The sequence below is a fragment of the Passer domesticus genome, chromosome 6, assembly GCF_036417665.1.
Source record: "Passer domesticus isolate bPasDom1 chromosome 6, bPasDom1.hap1, whole genome shotgun sequence".
In the NCBI taxonomy this organism is placed as follows: Eukaryota; Metazoa; Chordata; class Aves; order Passeriformes; family Passeridae; genus Passer; species Passer domesticus.
The window spans coordinates 47,963,285-47,990,180 of record NC_087479.1 but is presented as its reverse complement, the minus strand read 5'-3'; the positions used below and the strand labels follow the sequence as shown (position 1 = coordinate 47,990,180).

The 26,896-nt window shown below is 41.5% G+C and overlaps 1 protein-coding gene across 7 annotated transcripts in view; it reads left to right on the top strand.

Moving 5' to 3' along the window:
* The window catches only part of OSBPL5 (oxysterol binding protein like 5), a 172,568-nt gene that overhangs the window by 125,570 nt on the left and 20,102 nt on the right, over positions 1 to 26,896 (top strand). For all 7 annotated transcript variants that reach the window (XM_064425268.1, XM_064425271.1, XM_064425269.1 and 4 more), the window contains 6 exons: positions 1,923 to 2,003; positions 2,660 to 2,761; positions 4,373 to 4,576; positions 10,099 to 10,183; positions 18,765 to 18,936; positions 24,002 to 24,221. In XM_064425268.1, the coding sequence (XP_064281338.1) occupies positions 1,923 to 2,003; positions 2,660 to 2,761; positions 4,373 to 4,576; positions 10,099 to 10,183; positions 18,765 to 18,936; positions 24,002 to 24,221 (864 nt within the window). The remainder of the gene's footprint in view (positions 1 to 1,922; positions 2,004 to 2,659; positions 2,762 to 4,372; positions 4,577 to 10,098; positions 10,184 to 18,764; positions 18,937 to 24,001; positions 24,222 to 26,896) is intronic.

Here is a 26,896-nt window from a genome sequence, read left to right as displayed (position 1 = left end):
CTTATAGCTGATCTCCCAAATGTCTACTACTGCCCTTTGAAATGTGACAAAGACCCTGTGTGCACAGCTCTCTGCTCATTCGTCACATCTGTGCAGTGGTCCCCACCATGAATCTTGTGGTTTTACAGTAAAGTCCAAAGCACAAAATATGAATCAGAGACTGCATTGCAGGCAGAGAAGACAGGATTAGCTTTCTGTGAAAACAAAACCAGCAAACACTGAATAGTTTTCAGGAGTCCAGGAGATGGCCTTTTCTTTGAGTGGATCCAAGTTGACTTGTGAGCTAAACAGTCAGATCAGGGCTCTCCCTGACCTTTGTGTGTCATCATAGAGTTTTCATTTCTCTATTTTTAAAGTGTCATGTGTAGTTTTGGTTTTAGTGAAAGAGTACTACAAGGGGATGTGAGAACAAGTAATAGGTTCTACAGTGACTGTGGCTCTGTTGCAAATTGCACCTTCAGCCCCTGATTTCTAATTCTGCATCATCTACAAGAAGTTTTGCTCAGTTGAGCAGGCACCTTTATCTTCCATTTTTGCTCCTGCCCCAGTCTCCAGAGCATGATTGGTGGCTTGTTTGCTGTGATCTGGTCATGCATTTCTGTGTTTTTCTCTGAATCATGTGAAAAGGACTGATCTGGCTGTCATTAAACATTTTCCTGCTCACACTAATGTACAGTATAGTTCGTGGCTGTAGCAGCCTGAAAGGTTTCTCTGTCACTGAGAGGGAAAAAGGAAGCGGGTCTCTTCAAACTGAAGGTTCTGTAAAATTATTACATCAATTTGTGACATAAAGGAGAGAAGTTCTGAGAGCCCAGTGGGTTTGTTTCACATCATAGCAGTGAATTTATAAATGGGAAATATATTTGATGCATTTTCTCCTTAGTACACCTCATTTTTGTGTCACACTCATTAAATCAAGGTGGCTGAGGGCTGAGTTTTCTTACAAAACTGTCGTGTGCAAGTGGGAGAGACAGTGCCTGACCCCAAAAGATCACTGTCTGAATGCATCAGACACATGAAAGGTTGGAAGGAAGAGAGGTACAGAGAGAGAAAGTAACTTCCCCAAGGTCACATAAAAAGCTGCAGAGTCCAGACTGTACCATAATTCTTTCACCACTAACCCTGCCCAGGTTTTGTACAATTTGCTGACAGAACCTTTCCACGTGGGGGTCCTCGTTGTGAGCTGGGCTCTGGAGAGCTGCACTTTCTAAGCACACTTTATTTTGGTAACAGTAATGCTGTCATTGTGCCTAATGAAAGTAAAGCATTTCTGCAGCCCATCAGCACAGTCATGACATCAGTCTGTAGTTTCTGAAAGTGAATTTAAACAGCACTGACACTGTCAAACACCATTTGAAGTGACTGTGTGTATTTTGTGCTTCACTTTGCAAGGCCAAGATGAAGGTGATTTCCTGTATTATCTGTAACATGATTAGGTCATTTCTTGCCCACCCGTGTTTTTGGACATTTCAGTCAGTGCAACAGTCATTGCCAGTATCAAGTCTAGTTCTGAAAAATCTGTAACAAATTCCCCATAATTTCTATTCTAGTAATTGAAATGCTTTTAGATCAGAACAGAGTTGGACAGTTTTCAAAATTAGAAATAATTTTTTGGCTCTCTGTTTTGTTTTATTGTTTTGTTGGTTTTTTTCCTTTATTTTTTAACCAAGATTAATGTCTGCATGGGAGAAGTACAAAGAAAATTTGGTGGGGAATTTTCCAACCAGCAATGGGTATAAAAAGGAAGTTTGGACTGCACTCTAAATATGTATTTTGTACACCTCCTTAGTGTTCCACTGCTGAAGTCTGCAATCATCTCTTTCATGGATTCCTGAAAGTTGTAAAAAACACTTTATCTGAGCATAACTTGACCATCTTCATGTTAACACATTCCTATTTTCTTCACTCCCCATTTCTTTTAGATCGAGTATAAGCTTTGCAATGGGTCTGACAAAGAGTGTGTGTCTCCAACAGCCAAATTCATGAAGAAGGAAACACTGAAGGTATGTTCAAAGCAGCCTGGTCATGATCAGCTCACTTTCTTTTAAAAAACAAATGGTACCTTCCAAACAAACCATTGGAAACAAGTCAGAGTGATTTCCCAAGAGCCAGAGAAGCCTCTGAATCTTCTCAGAGTCATTAGAGGCCAAGGACATTTACAGGCTTTATATACAGGATTAGATTATATACTGCACGCAGAACAGATCAGTGTAATTATTTCACTGTGTTTGTATGTTCTGGAGCCATTAGGCACCTCAAGAGGATTGTAATCCTTCACTGCTCTTGTTAGGACAGACTTGCCTAGGCAATCTGAGCTAACTGTAGCTTGAACACTTGCTTGTCTACCAAACCAAAAGTATAATGAATTAAATTAGATATAGTTTCTTGAATTTGAGGGGTGAGGAAGGCTGTGTATCCAGCCTCTTTCTGTTTCCCCCAAGGAAAAGACAAGCTAGGTTGTGTTTAATGAAAATTAAGGAGCAAATAAAATGCTTGTTCTCTTGTAATGCTTTTATTCCTCCTTGTGCTCATTTTTGGAGAACCTGTGCTGGGTCAAGTTCTTGCTGTGCTATACATAACTGTCCTTAATGCATTATGTTCTTTCTTCCACAAAAGAGGCCATGATTACAGCTACTATATTGTCTCTGTTCTCAACCAGGTACAAAAAAAAAATTACAGACAGGAAAAGAAAAGAGCTACCAAACAACTCTTCAGTGCTCTGAAAGATCCCAGTGTGGTGATCACAGCAGACTGGCTGAAGGTACTTGATACAGACCATTTCTTCTAAGCCTGTGGGAAAAAATAAGTGGGATGTGAAGTAGTTGATGTGTTTGAGATGTATGCACTAGCACTTTTGTAAGTGAAAGAAGACCAAATAGTTTTGAGATGAAGTTACTGTAAAGTAACTTCAACTCAAACTTTATTTAAATAACTGCTATAAAAATGGAACTGTGAGTATTTACTTTCCACCTTAACTCAATTGGTCTGTTCCGTGCCCTTAAGCAGCAACAAGGGCTCAAAAAGGGCATGGTACAAAGGGAAGTGATGTTTCTCTCTTTGTTCCTCTCTGAAAGACTCCATTGGCCTCTTCCCATAAATGTGGTTTTGTACTGAAGAGGGAATAGACTGAGTAACAGCCTGAAAATGGGCAGATACAGCTTGTTCTATTGGCAATTGGATTTTCTGTTGTCACAGCACAGAATGAAACATATTGTACCTGATGACAACTGCAATTTCTCCTTGTGCACAGGCTCGGGTAGTGACAGTTTCTCATTGAAGTCCTGAAACTTCTGTGTGGCAAAGTAAATCTGGATTGACATTGAGAGATGAGCACTGGTTTTCTCCTCCTTTGGGGCCATTTAGTCTTCTCAAATAATAGTGAATGGTTGAAGCTTTTATATTAGCAAAACCTAATTTCCAAACCATAGCTCTTAAGAAAAACAAAGTAACTTAACAATCTCATGAAACAATACAGTTGCATTTGGTTAGTGGTAAAAACCACCAACATTGTTCTGCAATTATTATTGGAGGTCAGAAAAGTGACATGCTTATGGTTTATTTGAGAAGTTAGATTGGCAGCACAGTCTTCCTGTAGTGTTTACTGTTAATGAAAAATAAATATTTAGACTTTTTAAAACACAAAATACCTGTTGCGTGTTTGCTGTGGCTGGAAATTTCTGGTGAGCTGCAAAAAATGCTGGGCCACAAAAACAGAACATAGAAAAGACTTGAGGTTTGGCCTATGACACTGAAGGCAGGAAGACCTTAGGCAAAATCTAACCTTACTGAGAAACTTCTCCATTCTTAAAGCTGTTATCTTTAATGTACTCTTATCAGATTTAATGTTTTCTATACAAGAGAGAGCTGTATTGAGCTCGACAAAGAAGTAAACCAGCTGGAGACAGTACTTTTAAAAATGGGGTATTTGACAAAACCCTTTAATAGCAGTGTTCTGCAGAACACTATTAAAATGACTTATAAGTCGAGTTAGACTAGCTATAACATTTTTATATGCAATGTTCTAATTGGCATGTCCCCTGTGATTATTAACAGATCACTCTCACATGGGCCAGCAGTGCTGATTGCCTAAAAAATTAACCAAGCTGCTAACACTGAGCTTATAATAAAAATAAGAAGAATACTAAACCAGTAATAAAAATATGAAGACAAGATTCTGATAGCCAGATTTCTAAGTTCTGGGATTTTGCTGTGAGGTCCCTAGGACTGTTCAGGGAACACCATATATTTTCCTTAGGAAATGTATCATGGTGCAGCCTTGGAATAACCATACTGGAAATACTGTATGAATACTGAATAAATGCTGTGTTTCTTCTAAGGAACAATGTAGATGCAACTTTTTTTTTTCCTTCAGATTCGTGGGACTCTGAAGAGCTGGACCAAACTATGGTGTGTCCTGAAACCAGGAGTGCTGCTCATTTATAAGACGCCAAAGATCGGACAGTGGGTTGGGACAATTCTGCTCCATTCTTGTGAGCTGATCGAGAGACCCTCCAAAAAGGATGGCTTCTGCTTTAAACTCTTCCATCCTTTGGATCAGTCCATCTGGGCTGTAAAGGTAACAATCCTGATGAGTCAAACAACCTGTTCTTGGTCGCCAAAATTTCTGAGCACTGGTGTTGCCTAGCACTGACATTATTTAGTTATTCAGTTGCTGTTAGCAATGGTGAATTGACTGACTAAAAAAGATTAAAGATACCAAAGCTTGATCACTGAATGATATCAAAGAGACATAGTCCTTGTGATTAGTTCCACAGATGTATCATTCTCGGTGTACAGATGCCTGCATAGACTGAAGAAAAAGGAAATGTGTTTTCTGCAGGAAAAGAAGTTCAATACCTACCCTGTATCAAGCCATGACCTACATCTTTAAAAGGAGTTGGGCGTAGACAGAGTTAACGAAAGTCCCCAAAACAAGGACACAGAAAGCACCATGTGCTTCGCACAAGACAGGGAGATGGTTGGCAAAGTGACAAAAAAACAGGTTTATAATTTGACTTCTTTTTTTCTAATGCCCCTGAAGTTTGGATTTGTTTGCAATAGACTTGGAACTCAGTGTTCAGCTCAAGCCTTGACTGTTGCACAAAAGTATGACTTCAGATAACTCTTATTGTCTGTTCTTTGAAATGGAAATAACAGGATTTTCTCCACCTCATTTTGACTTATTCTTCAGGCTGACACAATCCCTTTCTGTACATACAGTGGCTCCTGCAGTGACCTCTGGATCTCCCTGTAACAAAAATTATTAATAGTTTTTCACAGTTCTTGAAATAAGTCCCTGCAAACCTTAAAGAGCTGTATTCCTTTTTCTTCTTTCCTTTAAGAATAGGCAAAAAATAGAAAAAAAAATTATGTAATGTGTATGAGCAAAGAGGAAGATCCCAGCACCGCCTGAGAGGCACTGAGAGCCACATCTTTTGGATACCCTGAAGACAAAACTTAAATGTTCTTGTATTTGTTTCCCTGTCAAAAACAGTGACAAAAACAGAGTTATTGTAGATATAAATTCTCTGGAGACATCACAAGTGTAAATAAGGCATTATAAGCTGATGCCTTACTGCAAGGTAGTCAGCAGAGGGAATGGAAATGGAAAGACTCACGAGAGTGCAGTGAAAGCACTTGTCATGGCATCAGGAGTTCTAACAAAAGGGAGAAGCCCTGTGGGAGCAGATCAAGCAGACACACTCCTGCTCATCCGTGCAGTTAATTGAACAGTTTTAAACACAGCTATACAATTGCTATAAAAAACCTTTCCATTTTTAATAAGGTAGGAGGAGAGAATTAAAATTAACCTCAGTAACCAGGGGTGAGAGCTGCCAGATGCTCTGATTTGTGCCTAAATGCACTCCTTTTCCTTAAAGTAACAAAGGTTTTGTTGCTACCTTGCTTCTTTCTCAGTTTTGAGAGTTTTGATGCTTTTTAAATTCAGAACATGCAACCAAGAAGGTCGTTGATGATTTACTGTCTGTCAACAAAAACCTTCCTTGTGACTTGACAGGTCAACTGAATTCTCTGAGAAGCACAGTCAGAAGAGGTAGTGAAAAATAGAATCAAAAGTGCAGTCAAATACTGAAAGGCAGAGTTGCTGACAGATTTGAAATGTTGCACTAGGATGCCCCTCCTTTGATATGAGGCATCCCAAAGAAAGAGGAGGTTTTATCAATATGTGTATGCATTTAAATATGTGTATCTAATTCTTGTGTCTCTTGAGAAAACATAAGATAGAAATAAGAATTAGTATATTAAATGTGAAGGAAATATATATCTGAAAATGTTTGTGGACTAGAGGAAGTCCAAAGAGGTTTAAATTTTGAAGTCAAAGTAATATTCTGCATCTCTTGAGACATATTTAGAAAGCCACATTTGAGCTGCATAGTAGGATACTCCCTGAAACCTAAGTTCAGCCTGGATTGTTGTGTGTGATAGATGCTTTCGGCCATGAGGTAAACACCAAACTACACGTGAGGAAGAAATCCACCAGTGAGCTGCTTGATGTCAAAGAGGCTGTCTGCACTCTGTCAACAGTTTAAGGCTGAAACTGCTAAAAATACTGTTTTCTTTTATATCATTTCACAGCCTCTTTTTAAAGCAACTGGAGCAGAATTGACTGATCTGCATTGGTTGTGTATAACTAATCAAAGAAATTCTGTTCCTCTTTAAATATAGATTTACTCAAACTTAAGCAAAAAGCCCAAGTTACTGTCCATCACAGTAGAAATAAGATCTGGATGAATACCTTTCATTCTTGGCCAAAATGGCTCATGAAATTTACAGGGGTTATCCAGATTAGAGTTGATGGTCCAGCTTTCACTCTCATCAGTGGATTTGCAGTTTACTCAGGGCAATTACTGAATATCTTTGTACATATTGGCCTGGCTGCCCAGCAGATGTTTGGAGCTAACTCTGGGGTTCAGCTCTGGAGCAAATGTCTGGTTCAGGCACTGCCATAGGCCTTTATGGGAGTACTGGGCAAATAAATTTGATGTGCAGGCCTTTAGTTTTAATTAGAGGAGGGTGAGACTTCAGGGCACCTTTCAAGATAAGATGTAAAGGCCATGGCTTGTGGTTGAAAGCTAAATACATGCACCAGGTTACTGTTTTTCCTATAAAGCTCTCTGGGGTCTAGAGCTCTCTTAGAAGCATATTGCTAAGGGAGAGAGATCTTTATTCTATACTGCTTCCCTGGCTTTTTGACAGTTTTAGCCTGAAACTCCTTTACAGTGCACAGGGATTAGACCCTTTATCTATCTGTTCCATCCAGGCCTTTGTAAATGCAAGGCCAAAACCGTCAAGGTCCAAAAATCAGCCAGCAGTGCAAGCAGCAGTAAGAAAAGCTTCCCCCATATGCTCCAAATGCTGCTTAAGAGGCACTTTGTCCAGTGTGTGAGGGCAGTGTGATCCCACACTGCTCCTGGGAAGAGACATTTTGCCACGGTTGCTGCAGGAGACTTGGGGGGGGGTGCCAACCTAGCAATTCCTGTGAGTTTGTGGGTGTCTGTCCTCTTGATGCACAGAGGGAGTGTAGAGCTATCAGCTGGTAGGGTTTGTCTGCTTGTCCCAAAAGATGTCCTGGAATAAGTTGTATTTCCCTTCAAGCTTGCTCAGAAGCTGGCTGAACAATGTAGTGTGGGAAGGCTTTCATTATCTGCAGCCTGTTCTGACATTTATTTAGAACAATAAGTAAGTTGGGGTCAGACTCACTGCATCTGGGAAAATGTTTAATTTGAATTTTGTTGATTTGTAAGAATTTGAGTCATTCCCTTAAAGAAAGAAAAAAGTAGTGGTCTTGCACTGCTGCTTTTCTAGTTGTGATTCGATTCCAAAACACAACTGTTTCATCTTCATCCTTGTGGTTATCCATAATACTGTTAAGGAAATTTTCCCCCCTTTTTTAAGCTTTATTTTATGACTGTCTGAGATGTCTTGTCATACTATCTAGTATACTGTCAGTCCTCTCCATTTTTCAAAGCCCAGTCACCCCCTGTTTCATAAAGCCTTTTGAGTCTCAAATCAGATGTAAAGACAGGAATGATCTAAAGGTGGTCCTTTCTTAGTTGTACTGCACAGAGGCTGCAGCTGGGCTCTGGGTGCTGGTGCACCTGGGATAATACTTTGAGTGAGAGATGGTCATTGGCATGGTGCTCAAAGTCTGGGAGACAGAAAGCATGATTATCTCTGCTGTGCAGATACAGAACATCATTTAATCTGTGCCGATGTTGGCTTTATTTTCATGGCCTCCTCTCTTTTCTTTTTCTGTTGGAAATGGCCCTCTCCATGCATGAACATGCCTTACTGTTGAATATGTTTCCTTGACAGAGTGACCTGGCTGCTTCTTGAGTTAATCCGTATGCCTAAATTCCTGTTATAATCTTGTGTTATCCTTTCCTTCCCATTTCCCCCTTTTTTAAAATACTGTTTCTCTGTATCTGTACTGTTAGGTTGTGGGGTTTTTCCTCAAACAGAGCAAATCTCCACCTCTGCACTAAAAACACAAGTAATGGTGTTATCAATAGTTGTCCTACACCCTGCTCAGCTGCAAGCGGCTGAAAGGAAAAATGCCGTAGGGAATGATGCCTGATTGCATTAATGTCACTAGTAATGTCTTAAGCTGCTCTGCTCTGGTTTACAAATCAAATCTCAACTTTGCCAGTCCTGACTATTAAGCCTTTAAACAGTCTTAATTTTGTGAAACTCCAGTGGGAGAGGGGAGGAGAAAAAGAAAGTAACAAGGAATCCAGTTTCTCTTGCCCACAGATGTAAAGGCAAGAAGCTTGACTGGAGACCAACTAGGAGGGAGGAAACCTCCTTTCAAGAAATACGGTTGGGTACCATAACGGCCCACATAAGGGAGGAAAGTAATGCTCAAACTGCAAAAATCTGTCTACAGTTTTTCAGCATTGTGTGGTATTCTCTAGAAAGTTGAGGAAATCTGTATTGGACCATCCTGGAGCATCCTCTTGCTCCCCGCTGCAGGTGACATAGTGGTCACCGAGTATTGGTGATGTTTTCTGCGCCGCTTTTATTTCTGACATAATGTCTGCATATTTTAAAAAAATATTTGCTTTTGTGTTTTTTGTTACAAAGTAGGAAGAGAATGAGCTGGAGGAGGCTGGGTCACTTTGCAAATGCAATGGAGGAGGAGAGATTTCTATTTATTTCTGTCAGGTTATGGCACAAAGTCCATACCATGAAGAGTACGAAGTTGTGTTTGCTGCATACAGGAACTGCTTTTTCTTAGCATCTTCTGGAGTTCAGAAAAGAAGGAAGCAGGGAGTAGATCAAGGAGGGAGCCTGTGGTTCTACTCAAAGAAGTGTCTCATCCAGGATGAACTTTGCTTCCCTGGGCATCATTTGGAGGGTCATGCTGAAAGCATGGTGGCAGGATGTTTACAAGACACTTTCTGGTTTTTTGCCACAGCTTCTAAACTAAAGGCAGCATAAAATGAGCAAAGCCTGAAGTGGCTGTCACCGCAGGCACCACAGCGTAAGGGTGCTCTGGATTTAAAGGTGAAGGACTGCAACCCAGTAGAATGTGCCCATGCTGGGGACCTTTGGTCCTCAATCTGTGGTTTTCCCATTTTCACCTTTCCCACAGACTCAGGATGGAGTTTCCCCTTCGTTTGCTTCCAGGAGAGCTGCTGTTGCCTCTCTGCTGGGGGCACTCACAGCACAAGGTTTAGCTCTGCTGCTTTTGTGGTGGCAAGTGAAAGGTGTTTCACGGTGAGTGTGTCTGGCTGCAAGCAGATTCCAAGTGCACTTCATAGAGCAGTTCCTTCTGGTGTTGCACAAAGGTTTGACTGATTTTTTCCCAAGTGACAGCAATAAGATCTTTCCACTCCTGCATATCAGTATAAACATAGCAGGTTTTGGACTGGGCAAAGGTTAGACCAAGCCCCATTTTCATAGGAGCCTTGGAGCTGCAGCAGCAATATCGTGATTACTGAGTCTCCAAATTATTCCATCTGCTCCTGCCTTCTTTCCTATCGCAAACATGCACACACTGCCTGGGAAGGGTGGAAAGACATTGAACAGTCCATTGCAGCTTCCATGCCTTACATCTTTCTGTCTGTGCATTTCCAGGGACCAAAGGGAGAAAATGTCGGTTCGATCACTCAGCCTCTTCCCAGCAGCTACTTGATTTTCAGAGCAGCCTCCGAATCAGATGGTAAGTCTGGGGGTATGTTTGCTTTCTCCAGATAGCATACTTCCTGCTAGTTAAGAAAATAGGTTGATTTAAAAAAAAAATGTGGATAAAGGAAAAAATGGTGGCTCACCCAGCCTGAAAGACTGCTCTTAGCAATGGCCAGAATAAGTCAAGCAGACTTCTGGCACATTTCATTGCCCTCACAGAACAGCCACCTCTCTTGCCTTGTGTATGGAAGAAGGACTTAGGCTTCTAATTGGGGAAAACTACTAAGTCAGTGTAAACTAAAGGGTGGATGGAGTCGGTCCCAGAGCTGATATGAAAAGGGCTCTGTGTCCTCAGTTCAGCTGAGACTTCATTGTCTTATCTGCCTACATCTTACTCTGGGAAGGGATCTGTTGGAGGAAATTGGCATGGTAATATTGAAGAGCTGTCACTAGATGCCTTTCAGCCACCTGAATTTTGCTGTAAACTATTTGTGCTGTGGCTTGCAGTATAGCAGGCCCAGATGCTGGTGACTTCACATGTAAAATACCATTCTGGGAATTTGCAAAATTATGGAAGCTAAATTTAGGTCAGTATATAACAGACATGCCAGCTTGCTATGGGAAAATCTCTATAAATTACTTCAGTGGACATAAAATATCAGTGATTTATAAGTAGATAAGAAGATTAAAACCATGTTTTCATTCCATTTGACCTTCAGACTACTCTATTTTTTTTCATAACAAATTAACCCAGGCTGTTAGTTTTAAAAGTATTTTTCACCTATCCACCAAGGGGGCTCATCTATTCCATATGCTCCTTCGGGTCTCATCTAGATTAACTTTAGGGACATATGGACTTCTTATGGAGAGAAATGGGCTTTGAAAGTAATGTCCTTCTGGTCCAGTGATTAGGTTTTACATTTTCATAAGGGAAATGAAACAATGCAAATGCACCTTTGATATGACATTTAGAATAGGAGGAAACCTTCCTTCATTACAGACTTATTTGCTATTTTCCTCTTACAGTGTAAGGAGGACTGTTGATGGCGAGGGACAATATCTTGACACTGAAAACTGCTTGCAGATGTCAGTGTAGTGAAATTATATGAAAATAAGCAGAAATTATATAGACCTATAGAAACACATCTATTTCCTAAAATAGTATGCTTTTGTAGCTTATTTGTGTAAAGAAATACAGGTTTCTAACCTGGCTCCAAATATCACATGCCTAGAAAGAGATAGATTGATGCAATAATCTCTTGTGGGGGGGCTGTAGGGTATGGCTGCTAAATTAGAGGCCTTTCAAACCCTGGTTATACACAGAGCCCACAGAACAGATATACAGAAGAGTCCCACAGAGTTCTTAGGCAACCAGATAGCTTCATCAATAGCTTCAGTCTTGTCAATACAGATTTTATAAAATAGTATTTCCTTAGAGACCCATGCACTTGTCTTTCCACCATTTTAATTATTAATGATTAAACCATAGGGGCAGCCTGGCAAAGAAAGCTGTGTGAGCTTCTACTCTCTATTTTTATGATGTCTGCCATAGGCCAGTTACATGGAGTGGAAGAGCTTTAGATTTGTTCTAACTAACCTCACCCATAAAGACTCCTCAGGTAGCAATAGCTCCCAAGAGCTCATCAGAGATAAGACTTTTCTAGCTGTGATCTCTCTGTCTGGGTCGTACAACACATGGTGGAAAAGCACAAAAGGGACCATACCTGGCACGTGAGAATTGGCAGTGTTGAAATGCCTGTGGGAAGTTTTCTGCCCAGTGAATTACTATGTGTCTCCAGTGTGAAAAGAGCTCTAAATAGTGAGTTACTGGAACACATTTTGAAGGCCAAGATTCTTGGGAAGACAGGCAGATCAAAATAGAATTACTTGCAGTTTAGTGTGATTTCCCTTTACTTTGCTGCTTCTCTCCAGTAGGGTACTAATATTAGGTGGAAAGCTACTGTGATCAAGGGAAGGAGGAGGAACTGAGGTGCTTCTCAGTCAAATATCCTAAATGTGTAGGTATAAAGTAACTAGGGCTTTTGGTTCAAGACAAAATACAAGCACTTGAACAGCACTAGCAGTTCCCTAGAGCCACCTGCTCTAGGAGCACCCACATTATGCCTGGTAGCTTCTGAGTCTGATGAGGTGATCTTGAAAGCCAGAGCTTTGGGATCTGTCCATTTAGCAGTGGACTTCACAAAAAAAATTATACCTGAATTGCACCAGAAATATTAGCATGAAAAGTGGTGTAATTTTCAGCTGAATGAGAGTATTTGACTTCACAGCTGAGGTCAGTGAGCTGTGGAAAGTGGGCATACTTTGTGTAGGAAGGGCAGGATGTGAATCTCCAGACAAGAGGGAAGAACAGCTTCCTCCCAAACTTGTGTCCTGACAAATGGCCAAACATACGAGTGTCATACTGAGAGATGAGTGACTTGGAGACAGTAGTAATGTCAGTAGGTCATGTAAAACATATGCAGACAAAGACACAAGGAGCATAAACTGCTACATGTAAAGAATTCTGTATAAACTGCAGGAAATTAAGGCTTGTACTTTGCAGTTTATATGGTTTGATTTTAAGCTCAGAAGACAGGACTGAAATGGTTTTGGACTGTTACATTGCTTCACCTGTTGTAAAGAGACATCTCCAAAAGGGTGTCCCTGAGTTTGTTTCATTTCTTTAACACATTGGACAAACCTAGAGGATGCAGAGAGACAGGAGATGGAGGTAAAATGAGCTAAGCCAGCTGAAACAAATGGGGCAGGTTTGAAATGTGTTCACATCTCCCCCGTAGGGCAATACTGAATGAATCTACAGCATCTCTGAAGAGGTGTCCTTGTCGTGTTCTTCTTAACACAGTCTCCCATGTTAGTAGTGGAAAATGAACAACAAAACATTTGGCAAATATAACTAAGTCGTGGAGGCCTCTGACTTGCTGGGAAATACTGAGTGGCAGATTTCAGCCATCCGGGCAACTCTATCATGATCAGCAGCTACATGGCCTACTTTTTCGCTCAGCATTTCAGAATCCCCATTTTCCCCTCTGCTGTACCATCTGTGACAGACTGTTGGTAGGATTTAAGATCATGATTTCTGGACAATCTGCAGAACCACTGCCCGGCTACAGCAGATTTCACATTCACTGTGCAGTCTGCTTTTTGATGTGTCTTAAACATTAACCTCTGGAAAGGTCATGTCAGCCTGCAGGGCTCGACCTGTGCAAGTGCACAGTGTTTCTTTCTTAGCAGTTTCAAAAAAGAAGACTGCTTTTTTTTGAACCAGTGACTGTGTCTACATTTCAGATTTGTGTTGATGAGTGACTTAGAATTAGTAGTTTAAATCTGTCCCAGGCTTCCTGCCCAGACCATTCTGGAGCTACCCCTGAGATCTAACTGGTGTGTCCTAAGCATTTTAAGTCACCTGCTTAGGTCTCACAGTGAGGATCTCCCCTGTGCCATGGGCACTGCTGCCACAGGGCGTATTCCTACTAATGGAATTCAAAGTAGCAGATTACCAAGGATTAAAATCTTAACAGTGGAATTGTGAACCACATTTACAATTTATTCCTTCTGTCTGCCCTTTCCTTCAGGTATGCTTTAGGTAGCCTTCATTGCCTGATGTGGATGCAGTTGTGTGGAAATACTGATGGTCTGGCTTACAGTGTTGTTGTTTCTTTCCTAGGCATCTGATCCTTCCCCCAAAACTGATGCTCTCATCGGGGGTGGAAATTAGGTTATTGAAATAAGGGTCACGCACAGAAGCAAAGAACCACAGGGAAGATTGCAATTTGAAACCAGTTTAACAATGAAAACCATCTCTGTGTCTTGGCAGCTCTGGAGAAAATAGAATATCTTTTTAGCTTTATGTCTGTGTTTCATATTCCTTAGACCTTTCACAGTGGTTTAAAATCCAGGCTTTTGCAACAAGATTTCATGAAGTTCACTGCATAAATTGCACCTGCAGCTAATTGAGAGCTCACATCCTTGCATCTTGACAGCCAAAGTGGGAGAAATCGTGCACACAGGCACCCAAGTGGTACAGCAAAATAAGCAGTCAGCTGAACACGATGACCTTAATGTTCACTGACTGGAGCAAATCAGCCTCTTTCTCACCATTCGTGATTTGTGTGCACTTGCGCAAGAATTCATCGTTTCCAGGTGACAGTCTACTTCAGGTTGATTTTTAAAAGCATCTATCTTGTAAGTGTGAGGCATGAGGCCAAAGCTGGAGGACTTTAATAATTCAAGAAGAATAATATTCCCTTAGTGATGCCTCTCTAGAGGAATGTGTGGTTGCTCAGTGTGAGCCTTTTGAAGTCTTAATTGGCAAGAGATTCATCCCAGGTGTTCTGTAGCTACAGGAATGCAGTGGAAAAGAAGTATTGTCCCAGATTGATATTTCTGTGTGTAAGGGTGTGATTCCATCTAGAACAGATTTTTCTTTCTAGTGAGTGCTGAGAGAACATTGGCTGTGTCCTCCATGACCAGCTGCTGCAAAATGTGGCAGATAGACTTGGCACATCAGATTATGAGTTCTTCTAGGTGAGTGCAAAGAATTTCAAAACTGAATAGCTTAGTGTTTTCAGTGCTGCCTGTTTTTGTCCTGTGAGATATTTTTGTAATTTTAGATCTCTTCAAAGACGAGGACAAACTCAAGTTTTTCTTTGAACTGAACCTAGGTTAGCAGCATAAGCACCTTCTGTTGTTTTGATTTTTTTTTCCAAGAGGGAGAAGAAATTATTTTTGTCTCTTGGTTTTAGTAGTTCCTTTTGTCTGTGAAAAAAAAAAAAAAAAGAGTTGGTGCAAGCACATGCCTGCTGCTATTCAGCCTTGCAGCCTCCAGGTTTCTTCCTGGTGCCAGCATGACCCAGGAGGTGTCCTGCAAGGAGCCATAGTGATTCCTGTTTGCACCTCAGAACATGTACAGGACAACCAAGGGATCAGGACCAGCCAGCCTGGTTCTGCTTGACTAACCTGATCTCCTTCTATGGCAAGGTGACATGCTTAGTGGATGAGCCCTGGAACAGGCTGCCCAGGGAAGTGGCTGAGTCACCATCCCTGCAGGTATTTAGAAGACATGCAGGTGTGGCACTTTGGGACATGGTTAATGGTGGACTTGGAAGTCCTGGGTTAACACTTGGACTTGATGGTCTTAGAGGTATTTTACAATGTAAACAACTATCTGTTTCTATATCATTTGATTTGAGAAGAGCTTAAAAGCTTGTGGGGAGATTCTGCCACAGGCTGACAATATACTTCTGGGATTTTCTTCAGAATTTGAACATATGCTGAGTTTAAACCACAGTTTGTGTAAAATTATAACTGATAATTGATTGTAGTTTTTACATTGCCACTTCAAACCTCCTAAAAGAATAGTATTGTACTTTTTTTTTTGCTTCCTTCATATGCACCCTTTTGGGCTGCCATTCCTCTCTGAAGGAACCCACGTCCTGCATTATTTTCTGATCTAATTACCCTGTATATAAAAAACCCTGTTTGAGTCACCCACTCAAAATTAGAAGATGTGAGAATTGAGGTAGCCATGAAGCCTTCATGCAGTACCATCACTGTAGGTGGCAGCCTTTAATTATGTGACCACATTTATTTCTCCCCTTCTGCAGTTCCTGAGGGAGTGAGTAGACTTGTCAGGTAAGCAATTAAGTAATCCAAATGCTAGCATTTTTGTATCATCTTCACAATCCAGAAGAACACAGCTCAATAGAAAGGTCACTCAGATGTAAAAACATTTCATATAGGCCTTTAGCAAGGAAACAGGTTTATCTTGTGTGCAATCCCTGTAACTGAGAGAGTATAATTTTATGGGTTTATGCTGCAATTAACACACCATTGCCGTTTAGAGAACGTAACCTTTTTATTTGCAGAGATAAGCCCGTGTTTTCCATCTGGGTTAGTGATGTGTTTGTTCGGATTCACAGCACCCCCTGATGGCTGAAGGCCCATTTCGGGGCTTGGGGATGCTCTGCATCCCTTCGGTTCAGTTTCTGTTAGAAATGAAAACAAGGGTGTACACTGATGCCATTTCTGTTTGCTGCAGGGCACAAAGAATGCTGACTGCTGATGCACAGCAAGTTCCTCTAAAGCTTTGTGTATCTGCCCAGGACTATTAAAATGAATATTTAACGTTTTGGGGGGTTTTTTGTTTTATTTTGGTGTTTTTTTAAGTTTAAGCTCCTTGAATAAGGCTTCAGAAAATATTCAGGTTTCTCATAACACCTCCCAGGATGTTATCTGAAGAGTTGGGTACCCTAAGTATATTGTGTGGAAATTTCATCTGGTGACATGGTGAACCCCAAATTTTTGACCAAGCCTGTAAGGTCATGGCAGCACTGGTGAACACCTGTGGCGGTGGGGTGGGGGTAAAAGAGCTGCCCGTGGGTCATGGCCAGCATGGGCTGCTCTGTCTATGTCCCCAGGGAGGGGGATGTCTGAGGGAGACTTGGGGCCACCCTTGCCTCAGCCATCACAGGATAATGAGTATACCTGAGAGCTGCAGAGCACTGAGGAGATGACCTCGGTGCTGCCTCAAAGGGCTCATGCTGCTACACATCAACCTACCTGTCAAAGCACCTGATTTTAACAGCCTATTTAACACAAAAATATCTTGACATATGCAGCATTTCCAAATGTCAAATCACACAGTTCTCACTCTGCGGAACTGGAAAAGAAAAGCAATTTCAAAAGCAGAGGAGAGTCAAGGTGGGGAGCCTGAGCAGGAGTGTGCTCCCTTGTGAGGCACAGCCTGATTTGCATAGTGGTGGGTTTGGGGGACAAGGAATATGTGGGAGGAGATGGATTTGTGCTCAATGCAGCCATTAACTCTAATGGGTTATCCATGCAAATCCTCCATATAGTGAGAACGGCATAAATCTCTGCCTGTAAAGCCTTAATGCAAGAATATTTGTTAAATACAAAATAGTGTGAAATCAATTCCAACAGCATTCAACCTTTCTAATCTTTTATTAACCATTATTTGTGATGTTATTATTAAATCATAAGCTGATGCTGAAGGAATTTATTGGATAAAATTAGAATAAATGACTGGGGCTCGGCAGTGTTTGTGGCTAAATGTTCAAGTGTAATTCTTCAAAGATTTGAGATGTTTTTGTTTTACTGGTTGCAGCTTTGTATCAAATCAAGCACTGAAAGCCACTCAAATTTGTAAATATTTCTTTATATGCATGTTCTAGTTGGTTTTTTTTTTAAGCAATCGTTTTTCTTATAGAGCCAAATTTTGGTATGTTGAAGTTGATGGGAATTCTGCCCAGGAAAGCAGCAGGGTCCCAGTGAGATTTATGCATGTGCTTGATGCTGTGTGATAGAAAAGAATTTAATGAAAACTTTGCCAAATGGGACCAGGAATTAATGCGGTCCAGGGAAACCCTGTTTGCAGCACTTGCCATTGCTAGAGCACAATCCTTTGTTTCCTTCACCGCCACTCAATCACATCTCTAATTATTGTGAAATGTATTCTGAGAAGTGTAATGAAGAGCTCTGTTTTACAAGCTTGAAATTAGAGGGTAACTCCCTTGATACTTCAGTTCTCGAATGTTCAGCTAATTTGCAGGTGTCCTGGCCTCATTAATGACTGCACTACAGAAGCAGGCTATTTTCAGGTGTTTCCAGGAGTACAGTAGCTCCAGCACTGCTTTAGCACACAGCTTTGTAGCCTTGAGTGGATCATTGCAAAAGGAGCTGAGGGTCAGCTTGGATTCCTGTGCTTTTCATTTGCTGTCTGTCTGTGGGACCCCTGTGCAGGCCATAAGGAAATCCAGTGTGGCTGTGCATAGGAGCTGCAGTTTGTCTTGGCTTTGTGCCATGCTTACAATTTCTCCAAAATGGACCCTTCAGGTAATGATTTTTTTGCAGCAAGATGAGAAAAAATGATGCCCTGCAGATATTATCTGATGGACCAGGCAGAGAGAAGGAATGTGAAAAAAAAATTAAAATGCAGAGAAAGAGGGAAAAAGAACAGTCTGACAACTTTGTATAGTCTCAATCACTCTGTCACATAATGACCATCTTGGATTTTGTTGGAATGGTTGTTACTGCAGCACTACAGCCGGCATGGAACCCCTGAGCAAGCTGTGGTTCAGTGATCCCAGAGTAAACAGGGATCTCTCCTGCACAGCTCAGTGCCCTGGCATCTCCCTGCCATTGGGAAGTGCATGAGGTGGGGATGCCAAGGGGTGAATGTGTTTTGGGGAGTTTATTACTTGCAGACATGAGATGCTGGGTGGTGTGGAAGCACTGTACCCGCATAGATTCCCTGCATCTCAGACTAAATCAGAAAGGGGCAATGGGATGTGAACAAGTTGTAGGAGATCAGAAGGGGATGTTATTAGGGAAGAGGGAGCTGGGGGAGCTTCCCACTGTGTCACCCATGCAGATGTATTACTCATGCAGCCACTAAAACTCACCATTCCTGGCAAGATAACCTAAGGATTATATGTATGAAAAATATATTTTACCCATTGACTTCCTGAATTACAATGATAATGAGCTTTACTCCCAGGCAAGCAGCTTTTGAGAAGCAGTGCATGAATAGTGTTATTTACTCTGCTATGCTGAAATAATTCCTTTTGTTTTCACAGGCCGATGCTGGCTGGATGCTCTGGAACTTGCCCTGCGTTGCTCCAGCCTCTTCAGGCTCAGTGCCTCCAAGCAGGGAAAGGATGGAGATGTGAACTGCTCGAGTGATTCTGCGCATGCGGGGCTCAACCACCTCTTGCACACCAGTGCTATGTCAGACCAGGAGTTCTTCCAGTAAGATGGGGCTGTTACTCCTTAATGCACAGAGAGGTGGCATATGGCTCAAACCTGAGTGTAATCTAGCCAGAGTCCACTGAGGAAATGTGTTTAAAAACCAGGCTGTGTGTTCTGCTGCTGCATCCCTCACTAATATATGGGCTGGGTGTTGCCACCTAGAGCTTGAACACACGGGCTGGGGGAAATCTCAGCTGTGTTTGTTTGTACATAAACAACATTTCTTCTGTCCCCTGCTTGGGCCAAAATGGTGTCGGGGATGCCAGCATGAAAAATGGCTTGCTTGAGTAAAGATTGTAGAATCTAGCTGCTGTAGTTCACAGACACAGTCACTAACAATGTCTGTGTGTTGCTAGCACATATGGCTCTGAGTCTGATCTATTTTTTAATAATATGTTCTCTTCCCTAGTAATACTATATTATAGTCAGCAGAGTGCACACACTGCATCCTTAGTTTTATAATTACTTTCTCTCTCTGCAGGGGTTTTGAGGGGTGTCCAATTTCTTCCTCGATGAATCAGATAAATTTTTATGTAAGGGGAAAGAAGTCCCCACAGCCTCCTTTCTATTCATATTCCTGGTATTACTGCAGCATTTTGGAACATCAAAGCTCTGTACACATTAAAAAGCCCCAGGCCTTTCTGTTGCTTATAGCTAAATAAGCAACTTCAAGACTCCTCCTGGTATAGACATTTGGCCTTTGGAGTGAGAACTGGGAGAGGTAGTGTCTATTTCTAGTTCTGCTGATTGGAATTTAACTTTCAGAGCAATGCACCATCAGTTATGCAGTTTCTAGGGTAGCAATTCTTGCAGTCTGCAAAGATGATGCCTTGCAGAGCAGGATTTCACTGTTAAGAGGTTTTCTTGGTCTCTGAGTCCTCTTCAGAGTGTGAAGGTATCTCTGGCCCCATGGGACCTAATGGATGGCAGCATTTCAGTCAGCCCTTTGCCCTGATAGGTACTGGTAATCCCAGCATGTGTTCTCCAGTCCTGCTGTTCAGGTTTTTATCTAGAGTTTGAAGAGAGCTTTACTGAAAAGCACTGGGAAAAGGAAAGGAAATCTAATATCTTACCACATCATGTACCATAGTACTTGTGCTTTCGGGCTTCTGTCATAATACTTTCCTTATGCCTGGGAGTCTCGCGCTCACTGGGATAATGAATTCAAGAATGCAGTAGGCTTGTTTTTTGGCTGATGGATGTGCATACAGAAGTATACCTAACATTAAAATGGAGCCTGTGGCATAGAGAACATTCAGGCAAACCTATGGCTACTGTAAGCTGATGCAGAAGATAGGGTTAAAACTGTAGTGAAGTATTTCTTCAGAACATGATGTGTGAATGCTGCTTAAGTGATGCCTCTATTTCACCTCTTAGGTGTCCAACATTAAAAGCCCCCTTGAAATATGGGAGTCAGTAGTAACAGCACACATGGCAGAGTTTTCAGCAGGACAGAGAACCCACAACTGCAATCAGATATTTCTTACAGGCTCAAATTTTAGCGAGTCTGGTTCAAGCTGGGCATTCAGCATGTGGGCATCTGGACAGTACACCCTCCTTTCTGAGTCCTACCTCTGTTGGGAATGTGTACCCAAAGTCCCCAGTGCTTATAGCCCCGGGGAGTTTGAGGGTTGCAGGACTGGAGGATGGCTTGCTGTCATCCCTGAAGGAATTAAGAACATTTAAATAAGGGAGAATGCAAAACCCAAACTGTGCAAGTGCTGAGCAAAGTGGTTTTGGTTTGCCAGTGACAGTGCCTTTCTCACAGGGATTCAATCATTCTAATTAAATGCTTTCCCTACAGGGAATCTTACCAATTAAATTGGCATGCAGTTGTTAGGGGGCCAGTTAATTACATTTAACTCTCTCTTCAAATTAGCCAAACTACTCTGTCAAGAACAGGAAAAGAAAGGGAAGATGATGGATATTATAGGGAGAACAAAACCCCCTTGGGAGCTGGCAGAAGCAGATTTTCTGTTGAGCCAAAGTTGCATTTGTCTTCTGGCTGCTTTGCTCCTTTCCTGCTGGGAAACAAATCAAGATTATACAGTGATTTCAAAATCCATGTCTTCAGTAGCATATAAAAATGACAGAACTGTGTGAGTGAATCAAAGGCTTAAGTATTGTACAAATCAGTGATTTTATACAAGAGACTGTTAGGGCACCAGGTACTCTTCTTTTCAATACGATGTTGTATTTCTTGTGGATTCCATGTCTTATCTCCAGCAGCCCCAGGAATCTGGCTGGTTACTTGTTTGCAAAAGCCATATTTTTTTTTCTTTGTTTTGTGTAGAAGAGCAGAATCAAACCCAAAGTCCTGGTCACCAACTGATGTTTCCAGGAATGCCATTTAGAGAATAAAGCACTGCTGTAAGAGAATTCTAATATGCTGAAACAGTTAAATGAGCCATGACAAGTGCCAGGTTACCCATGTTCATGGTGGAAATCCAGTGCTGACTTTTAGCATAGTCATTTCCCCACCCCAGCTTTTGGAGTCTGGTCCAAGTCTCACTGGAAGCCCCTGGGAAGTCTTCACATTGATTGGTTGGCCAAGCTCATGGCATGACATTTATTTTTAGCATATCACACACATTCAGTGGTGATTCTCTTTGGAGAAAGAACCTGGGTGCACTTCAGCATCTTGTATTTGATCCTCAGAATGAGAAGCATCTGATTTCCCTTTGGTTTCCCGGAGTGGCTCCGTGGCTCTGGATGTATTAAGTCTTGCCTGGTTTGTGGTCGTGGTTAATCAGTGCACAGTTAAGTGGAATTTCATATGAATCTGATTTCTCTCTTGGACTAAATCTGAAATCCTTAAAAAAATACTAGGGTGGGGGGTGGTGGTGGTGAGAGAAAACGAAGAGTAATTTACTCCATTAGACTTCAAATACTTCCCAAATGTGAGGCAGGTGACACTGGAAAACTTGCTCTTCTTACAAATGTGAAATAGAAATGAGTGCTACTTCTCAGCATGAACTAAAAGCCTTATAATGAACTGTTCTTTCAAGTATTCTTCCCCTGTGGAGAAGACTTTCACTAGGTCTAGGGAACAAAGCAACCACAGACAACACTCACATGTTTACCTGACCATTGAAAAATTAAGAAATAAATTAGGTATTTAAATAATAAAAACCTAATTTTTTCCTGGACATCCAGGAAAGAACTGTGGTGAGGAATCATGGGACAATGTCTCCAGACAGCTCGCTCCTCATCTTTCTTCTGCTTTATTATTTTAAATTCATGAGTGTGTAATCTGTGTCTCCAGTGTATTTGGTTATCAGTCATTACATTTGCTGCCTGCTGGCTAAAAAAGAGAACTAACATCCTGGCACTAGAACAATGAAGACACATAATGTCTGATAGCAAATTATTAGTGCTGGTCATTGACTCTGATTAATGATCTTGGTTTTATTATACTGTGCAACTGTCAATTAAAAAACCTTGTGGTTTGTATATATAAACACTGTATATGTGCATATGTATGCAGACATACATATATTTACAAATGGAATTAAAATAAAGGTTTTCTAAAGGCACAGAAAGCTGTAAGATGGCTCTTCCAAAAGAACTCTAGAAACTGAGCTCTGCCAGAAACTGAGCTGTGGCTGTCACAATGTGGCTTGCTTGGCAAGTTAAAAATCATGAGCTTATTTCAGTGCATAGTTGGAAGTTGAGATCTTCTGAAAAGCTGATGCCAGTTCTGTGTTCTGATTCTTCTGTTGCTTTTTTTTTTTTTTTAATTTAATAGGGCTCTACCTAGCAATGCCTAATTATCTTTTTAAAATAGAAAATAACAAGAACAGGGAAAAGAGCAAGAGTGGGAACTTTCAGCATTCATCCTTAGTAAAAATTGGAACATGGCTGGAATGGCCTGAGAAAATGCCCATCATGGAGAAGCTTGATGCTTGACAGAACATTCCCATGTACTGAGAAATCTTGGAGAGGAAGACAGTCTACAGGAAGTTACAAAACTCTTCAAGATCCAGGGCCCGTTTAGATCCTCTGAAACCCCTTGTATAGCTGGAAATTTTTTTTTATTGCTCTATCCAAGAGCAATTTTTCATGAGGTCTCAGTCAAGAACTTTTCAGAGGAAGGAACAGCTGAGAAGCTCAGCAAATGGGAGTTAAGCCAGGCCATGGAAGAGGTAATGTGTCTGCAGACATGTATGAATGAGGAAAACTGTTTCCCATTACAGATATCACTTGGAAAAAGTGTATTTAATGAATACTTTTCAGCACCTGACCTCAGGCGTGTGCAATCAGGTTTGCCAACTGTCATATGAACTACATCTGCTTTTTCAAGTGGAGATGCTGTAGGTTACTTGAGAGAGAATTTTTGGCATTCTCTAAAGTCTGGATCATTGAGCATGAAGCTTGTCACACCCTCCATGCTTTCCCTTAGATCCTGTTACAATTTGGGAGTTCTTCTCAAATGCAGTTGTCCACTCCATGCTTTCAAGTCTGTTCTTCCACACCGCATCATCTGGGGGAAGCACATTCCCCAGGTTAGCCTGGTGGATGAGGGAGGGGTATGTGTGTGAGAAAATACTTGCTTCTATTAGTTTTTAAATTTGTCTTTTGTGGTGTAGGGCTGACTTAGGACCACCCTCTGTTGAAATAAAACAGCAATAGCACTGAAAAGAAATTGTATCCGGTAATGTAATATTTTTTCATATGTGCTGCATTCCACTGATTTCTGTAAAGGGAAAAATCTCTCCTGATGGATACTTCAGTTCTCTTCTCAGCAGTGTAGAGTTGTTGGAGTGCACTTGCTCTGTATCCCTCTGGTCTGTGGGCTCCCATCCAGAGCCAGCAGCAGGGCTGTGTAAGGATGGCTAAATGGAGCTGGCACATTTTGAAAAGTGCAGTTTGGAGGGGAAAATTATGATGGAAAATCTCTCTTTCTGTGATAAAACCCTTGTTATTCAGGAAATCAGTGTCAGAGACTGTCCTGGTCTGCACACCCTATTCTGAGTCCTAGGAGTGTTTTTACTATGTTTTAAAAACCTTAAGCAATGTGGCTTTGTAAATCAGACTGAAGCAAGTAATGAACTGTGTGTTGCAGGTTGAATGAATCAACCCTAGAGAACAACCACCACTTGGAAAATGATGCTTTTTCAGACAAGTCCGAGAGAGACAACGTAGAGGAGTCAGAGAATGAAGCACATGAGAACAGCCGGAAGACAAATGAAAGCGAGAGTGATCAGTCAGAAATACAGGGAGAGGTCTCTCCAGGAACAAAGGGGACCACTTATATTGAACAAGTCTATGAAGAATTTGGAGAGGTAAGAAAACAAAAATCTTGATTGCAGCCTGTTCCTGTTAAAATGTATCTGTTCATAGTGTTTGTCCTTCAGCCTTTTAGCTGTATTGCAGGTAACAGCCAACTTGATGAGTTCTGGTGTTTTACAGACAAAGCAAAGCACAGTTTTCTGCTAAATTACGTGGTGTTATCATGTGCTTTAATAATTCTGCATTATGAACAGCAGCTCTGCTACTCTGCTTTGGTGTGTTTCCAGCATGAGTGATTGCTTTAACCAGTTATTGCATTAAAGAGCTGCACAGCATTGGCACATTCATGGAGCCAGCAGGAGGGGAGATTATCATCCTGGGCATGTGTCCTGGCCAATTAGGGCACTCAGTCCTTGTGTGATACAAAATATGACACTTCCCTTTTATTATTATGCATGGAACATCCTTTTTTTTGTGTGTGTCTGAGTGGAGCATTTCAGCCACTTGATTGCTAAATGTCGCTTGCTTATCTGAAAGCCATTTCTCATGACATTTAACAGCAGGAGGATGCATTTCTGTTTCACATAGAGCCTTGCTAGCTCATGTCACTGTGACACCTCTGAGGAAGGCAGTGGTAGAGAGCTGGGGTAGCCAAGTGTGCTGTGTGAGAATCAGTCCGAGCAGGCAGCAGAGGAGCTCTGCTCTGAGCACTCACTTGCCTGCTGCTTTGAACAAGGAAGCTGAGGTCTTGTTGGTGCTTCATAGAAACACACTGCTGGAAAGATGTTTTTTCTTAGAGTCACAGAATTGTAGAGCAATTTACATTGGAAAAGACCCTTAAGATCAAGTCCAGTTGTTAACTCAGCACTGCCAAGTCCACCACTAAACCATGTCCCTCAGCAACATGTCTACATGGCTTTTAAGTGCCTCCAGGGATGGTGACTCCATCATCATATGTTCCAGGCCTGTTCCAATGCCAGACAACCCTTTTAGTGAAAAAATTTTGCTAATATCCAATTTAAACTTCCCCTGACATAGCTTGAGGCCTGTTCCTCTTCTCCTATCACTTGTTACCTGGAGAAGACACCAACACTCACCTCTCTGCAATCTCCTTTCAGGGGATTCTAGAGAGCGATATAGTTTTCCGTCAGGCTTGTTTTCTTCAGGCTAAACCACCCAAGTTCCATCAGCTGCTCCTCACAGGACTTATGCTCCAGATTCTTCACCAGCCTTTTATGTTTTTCTTTCAACATTCTCCTGAAAGTTTACTACTAATATTGACAAAAAAATATAGTCAAATATATCCTAATTACACCTAGCTTCTCTTCAGTGCACTTTTTTCCCCTCAAATCCTCTTGCAAACAAATGGCAACTGGGTTCAAGCAGGGGATTTTGAACATAGATGAGTAACTATGCAGCAGCAAAATGAAAGCAAACTTTATTTCTGTCAGCTGCTTATTCTGAAATGACCTTTCTTCACATGACAAACTTATCCTTGAAGTGGTGGTAGGGCAGGCTGATATTTTGGTGTTTGAACAAACATTACAGGCTACACTGATGTGTTTTTGTGGGTGTATGAGAGAGAGATCTCAGTTTTACATTAAAATAAGAAAAAAATGCACTACAAACCAAGTGAAAAAGATTGCATTTCTGTTGGAGAATGACACTTCGTGTGGCATTAAATAAGTGTCTCTGTAGTGTGTCTGCTCAGGCACAGGTAGCATCCAGTGGGCTTCCAAAAAGAATTGTCATGTGACGTTCGCCAGTGGGTGTTTTGTAAGATTTCTTCAGGAGGTGGGGCTGTCATCACCTGGGCCATGCAGGTAGGACTGGTTGTTAAGTCTGAACTCACTGATGAAAGGAATGTAGAAAAAAATAGGTTTGTACAATGATGTAACTCCCCTGGGTGGAGATGTAGCAAGATAAACACGTGCCAGAGGTGATGTCAGTCATCATCTTAAACTGAAACTGCCCTCAGCCCATGTGTGCAATTCAGGTGTGGCAGCACAAAGGTCACAAACTGGCACTGTTACATTTTCAGCTAGGCTTTGAGGGCTCATTTTAAAGGTGTGCACGTGGGCAGGTGTGTTGCTGTGCTCTTGGAAGGTGTTTGTGCATTTGGCAGTTTTGCCTTGGGTGCTGATGGAATGTGAAGGCAGAGACAGGTGTCAGAAGAACTTTGAGATTGCAAAAGTTGGTCTCGAACACAACACAGACACTTTGGTAGGTAGACTGATAACAGAGGGAAAAAAAACCAAAAAACAAAAAAACATTTTTTTCAGGCTCGTAGTTTAAACAAGTTATAAAAATGGTTATTATTTGAGGTTGTTCACATCTTCCTGCATCTTTTTCTCTATTTATGTCCATCCTGTGTGCAGTGATTCATTCTGAGTAACACTTTGTTCAGCAATTTCAACATGGCATTAATTTATATTGACAGTACATGCACACTTGAGAACCCAGATAAATAATGAGTGTTCTGACAGACCTCTGCATTGTGAGCCCTAGGTGATACTGTGGTATTCCATTTCTCCTTGGGAGGTGCAAAGTGTGCATTGCATCAGACTGTCAAAAGAAGAATTGTACAAAAATTGAAAAGCAACAGAATAACAGAGCTTTGTTGTTGTTCCTCAGTTTGAAATTCCCTCAGCCTGCAAGCTCTGCAGGAATGGTCAACTTGCTGTGACCGTAGGGCTGAGTGGGAGGCAACATGGAGGCAATGCTCAGG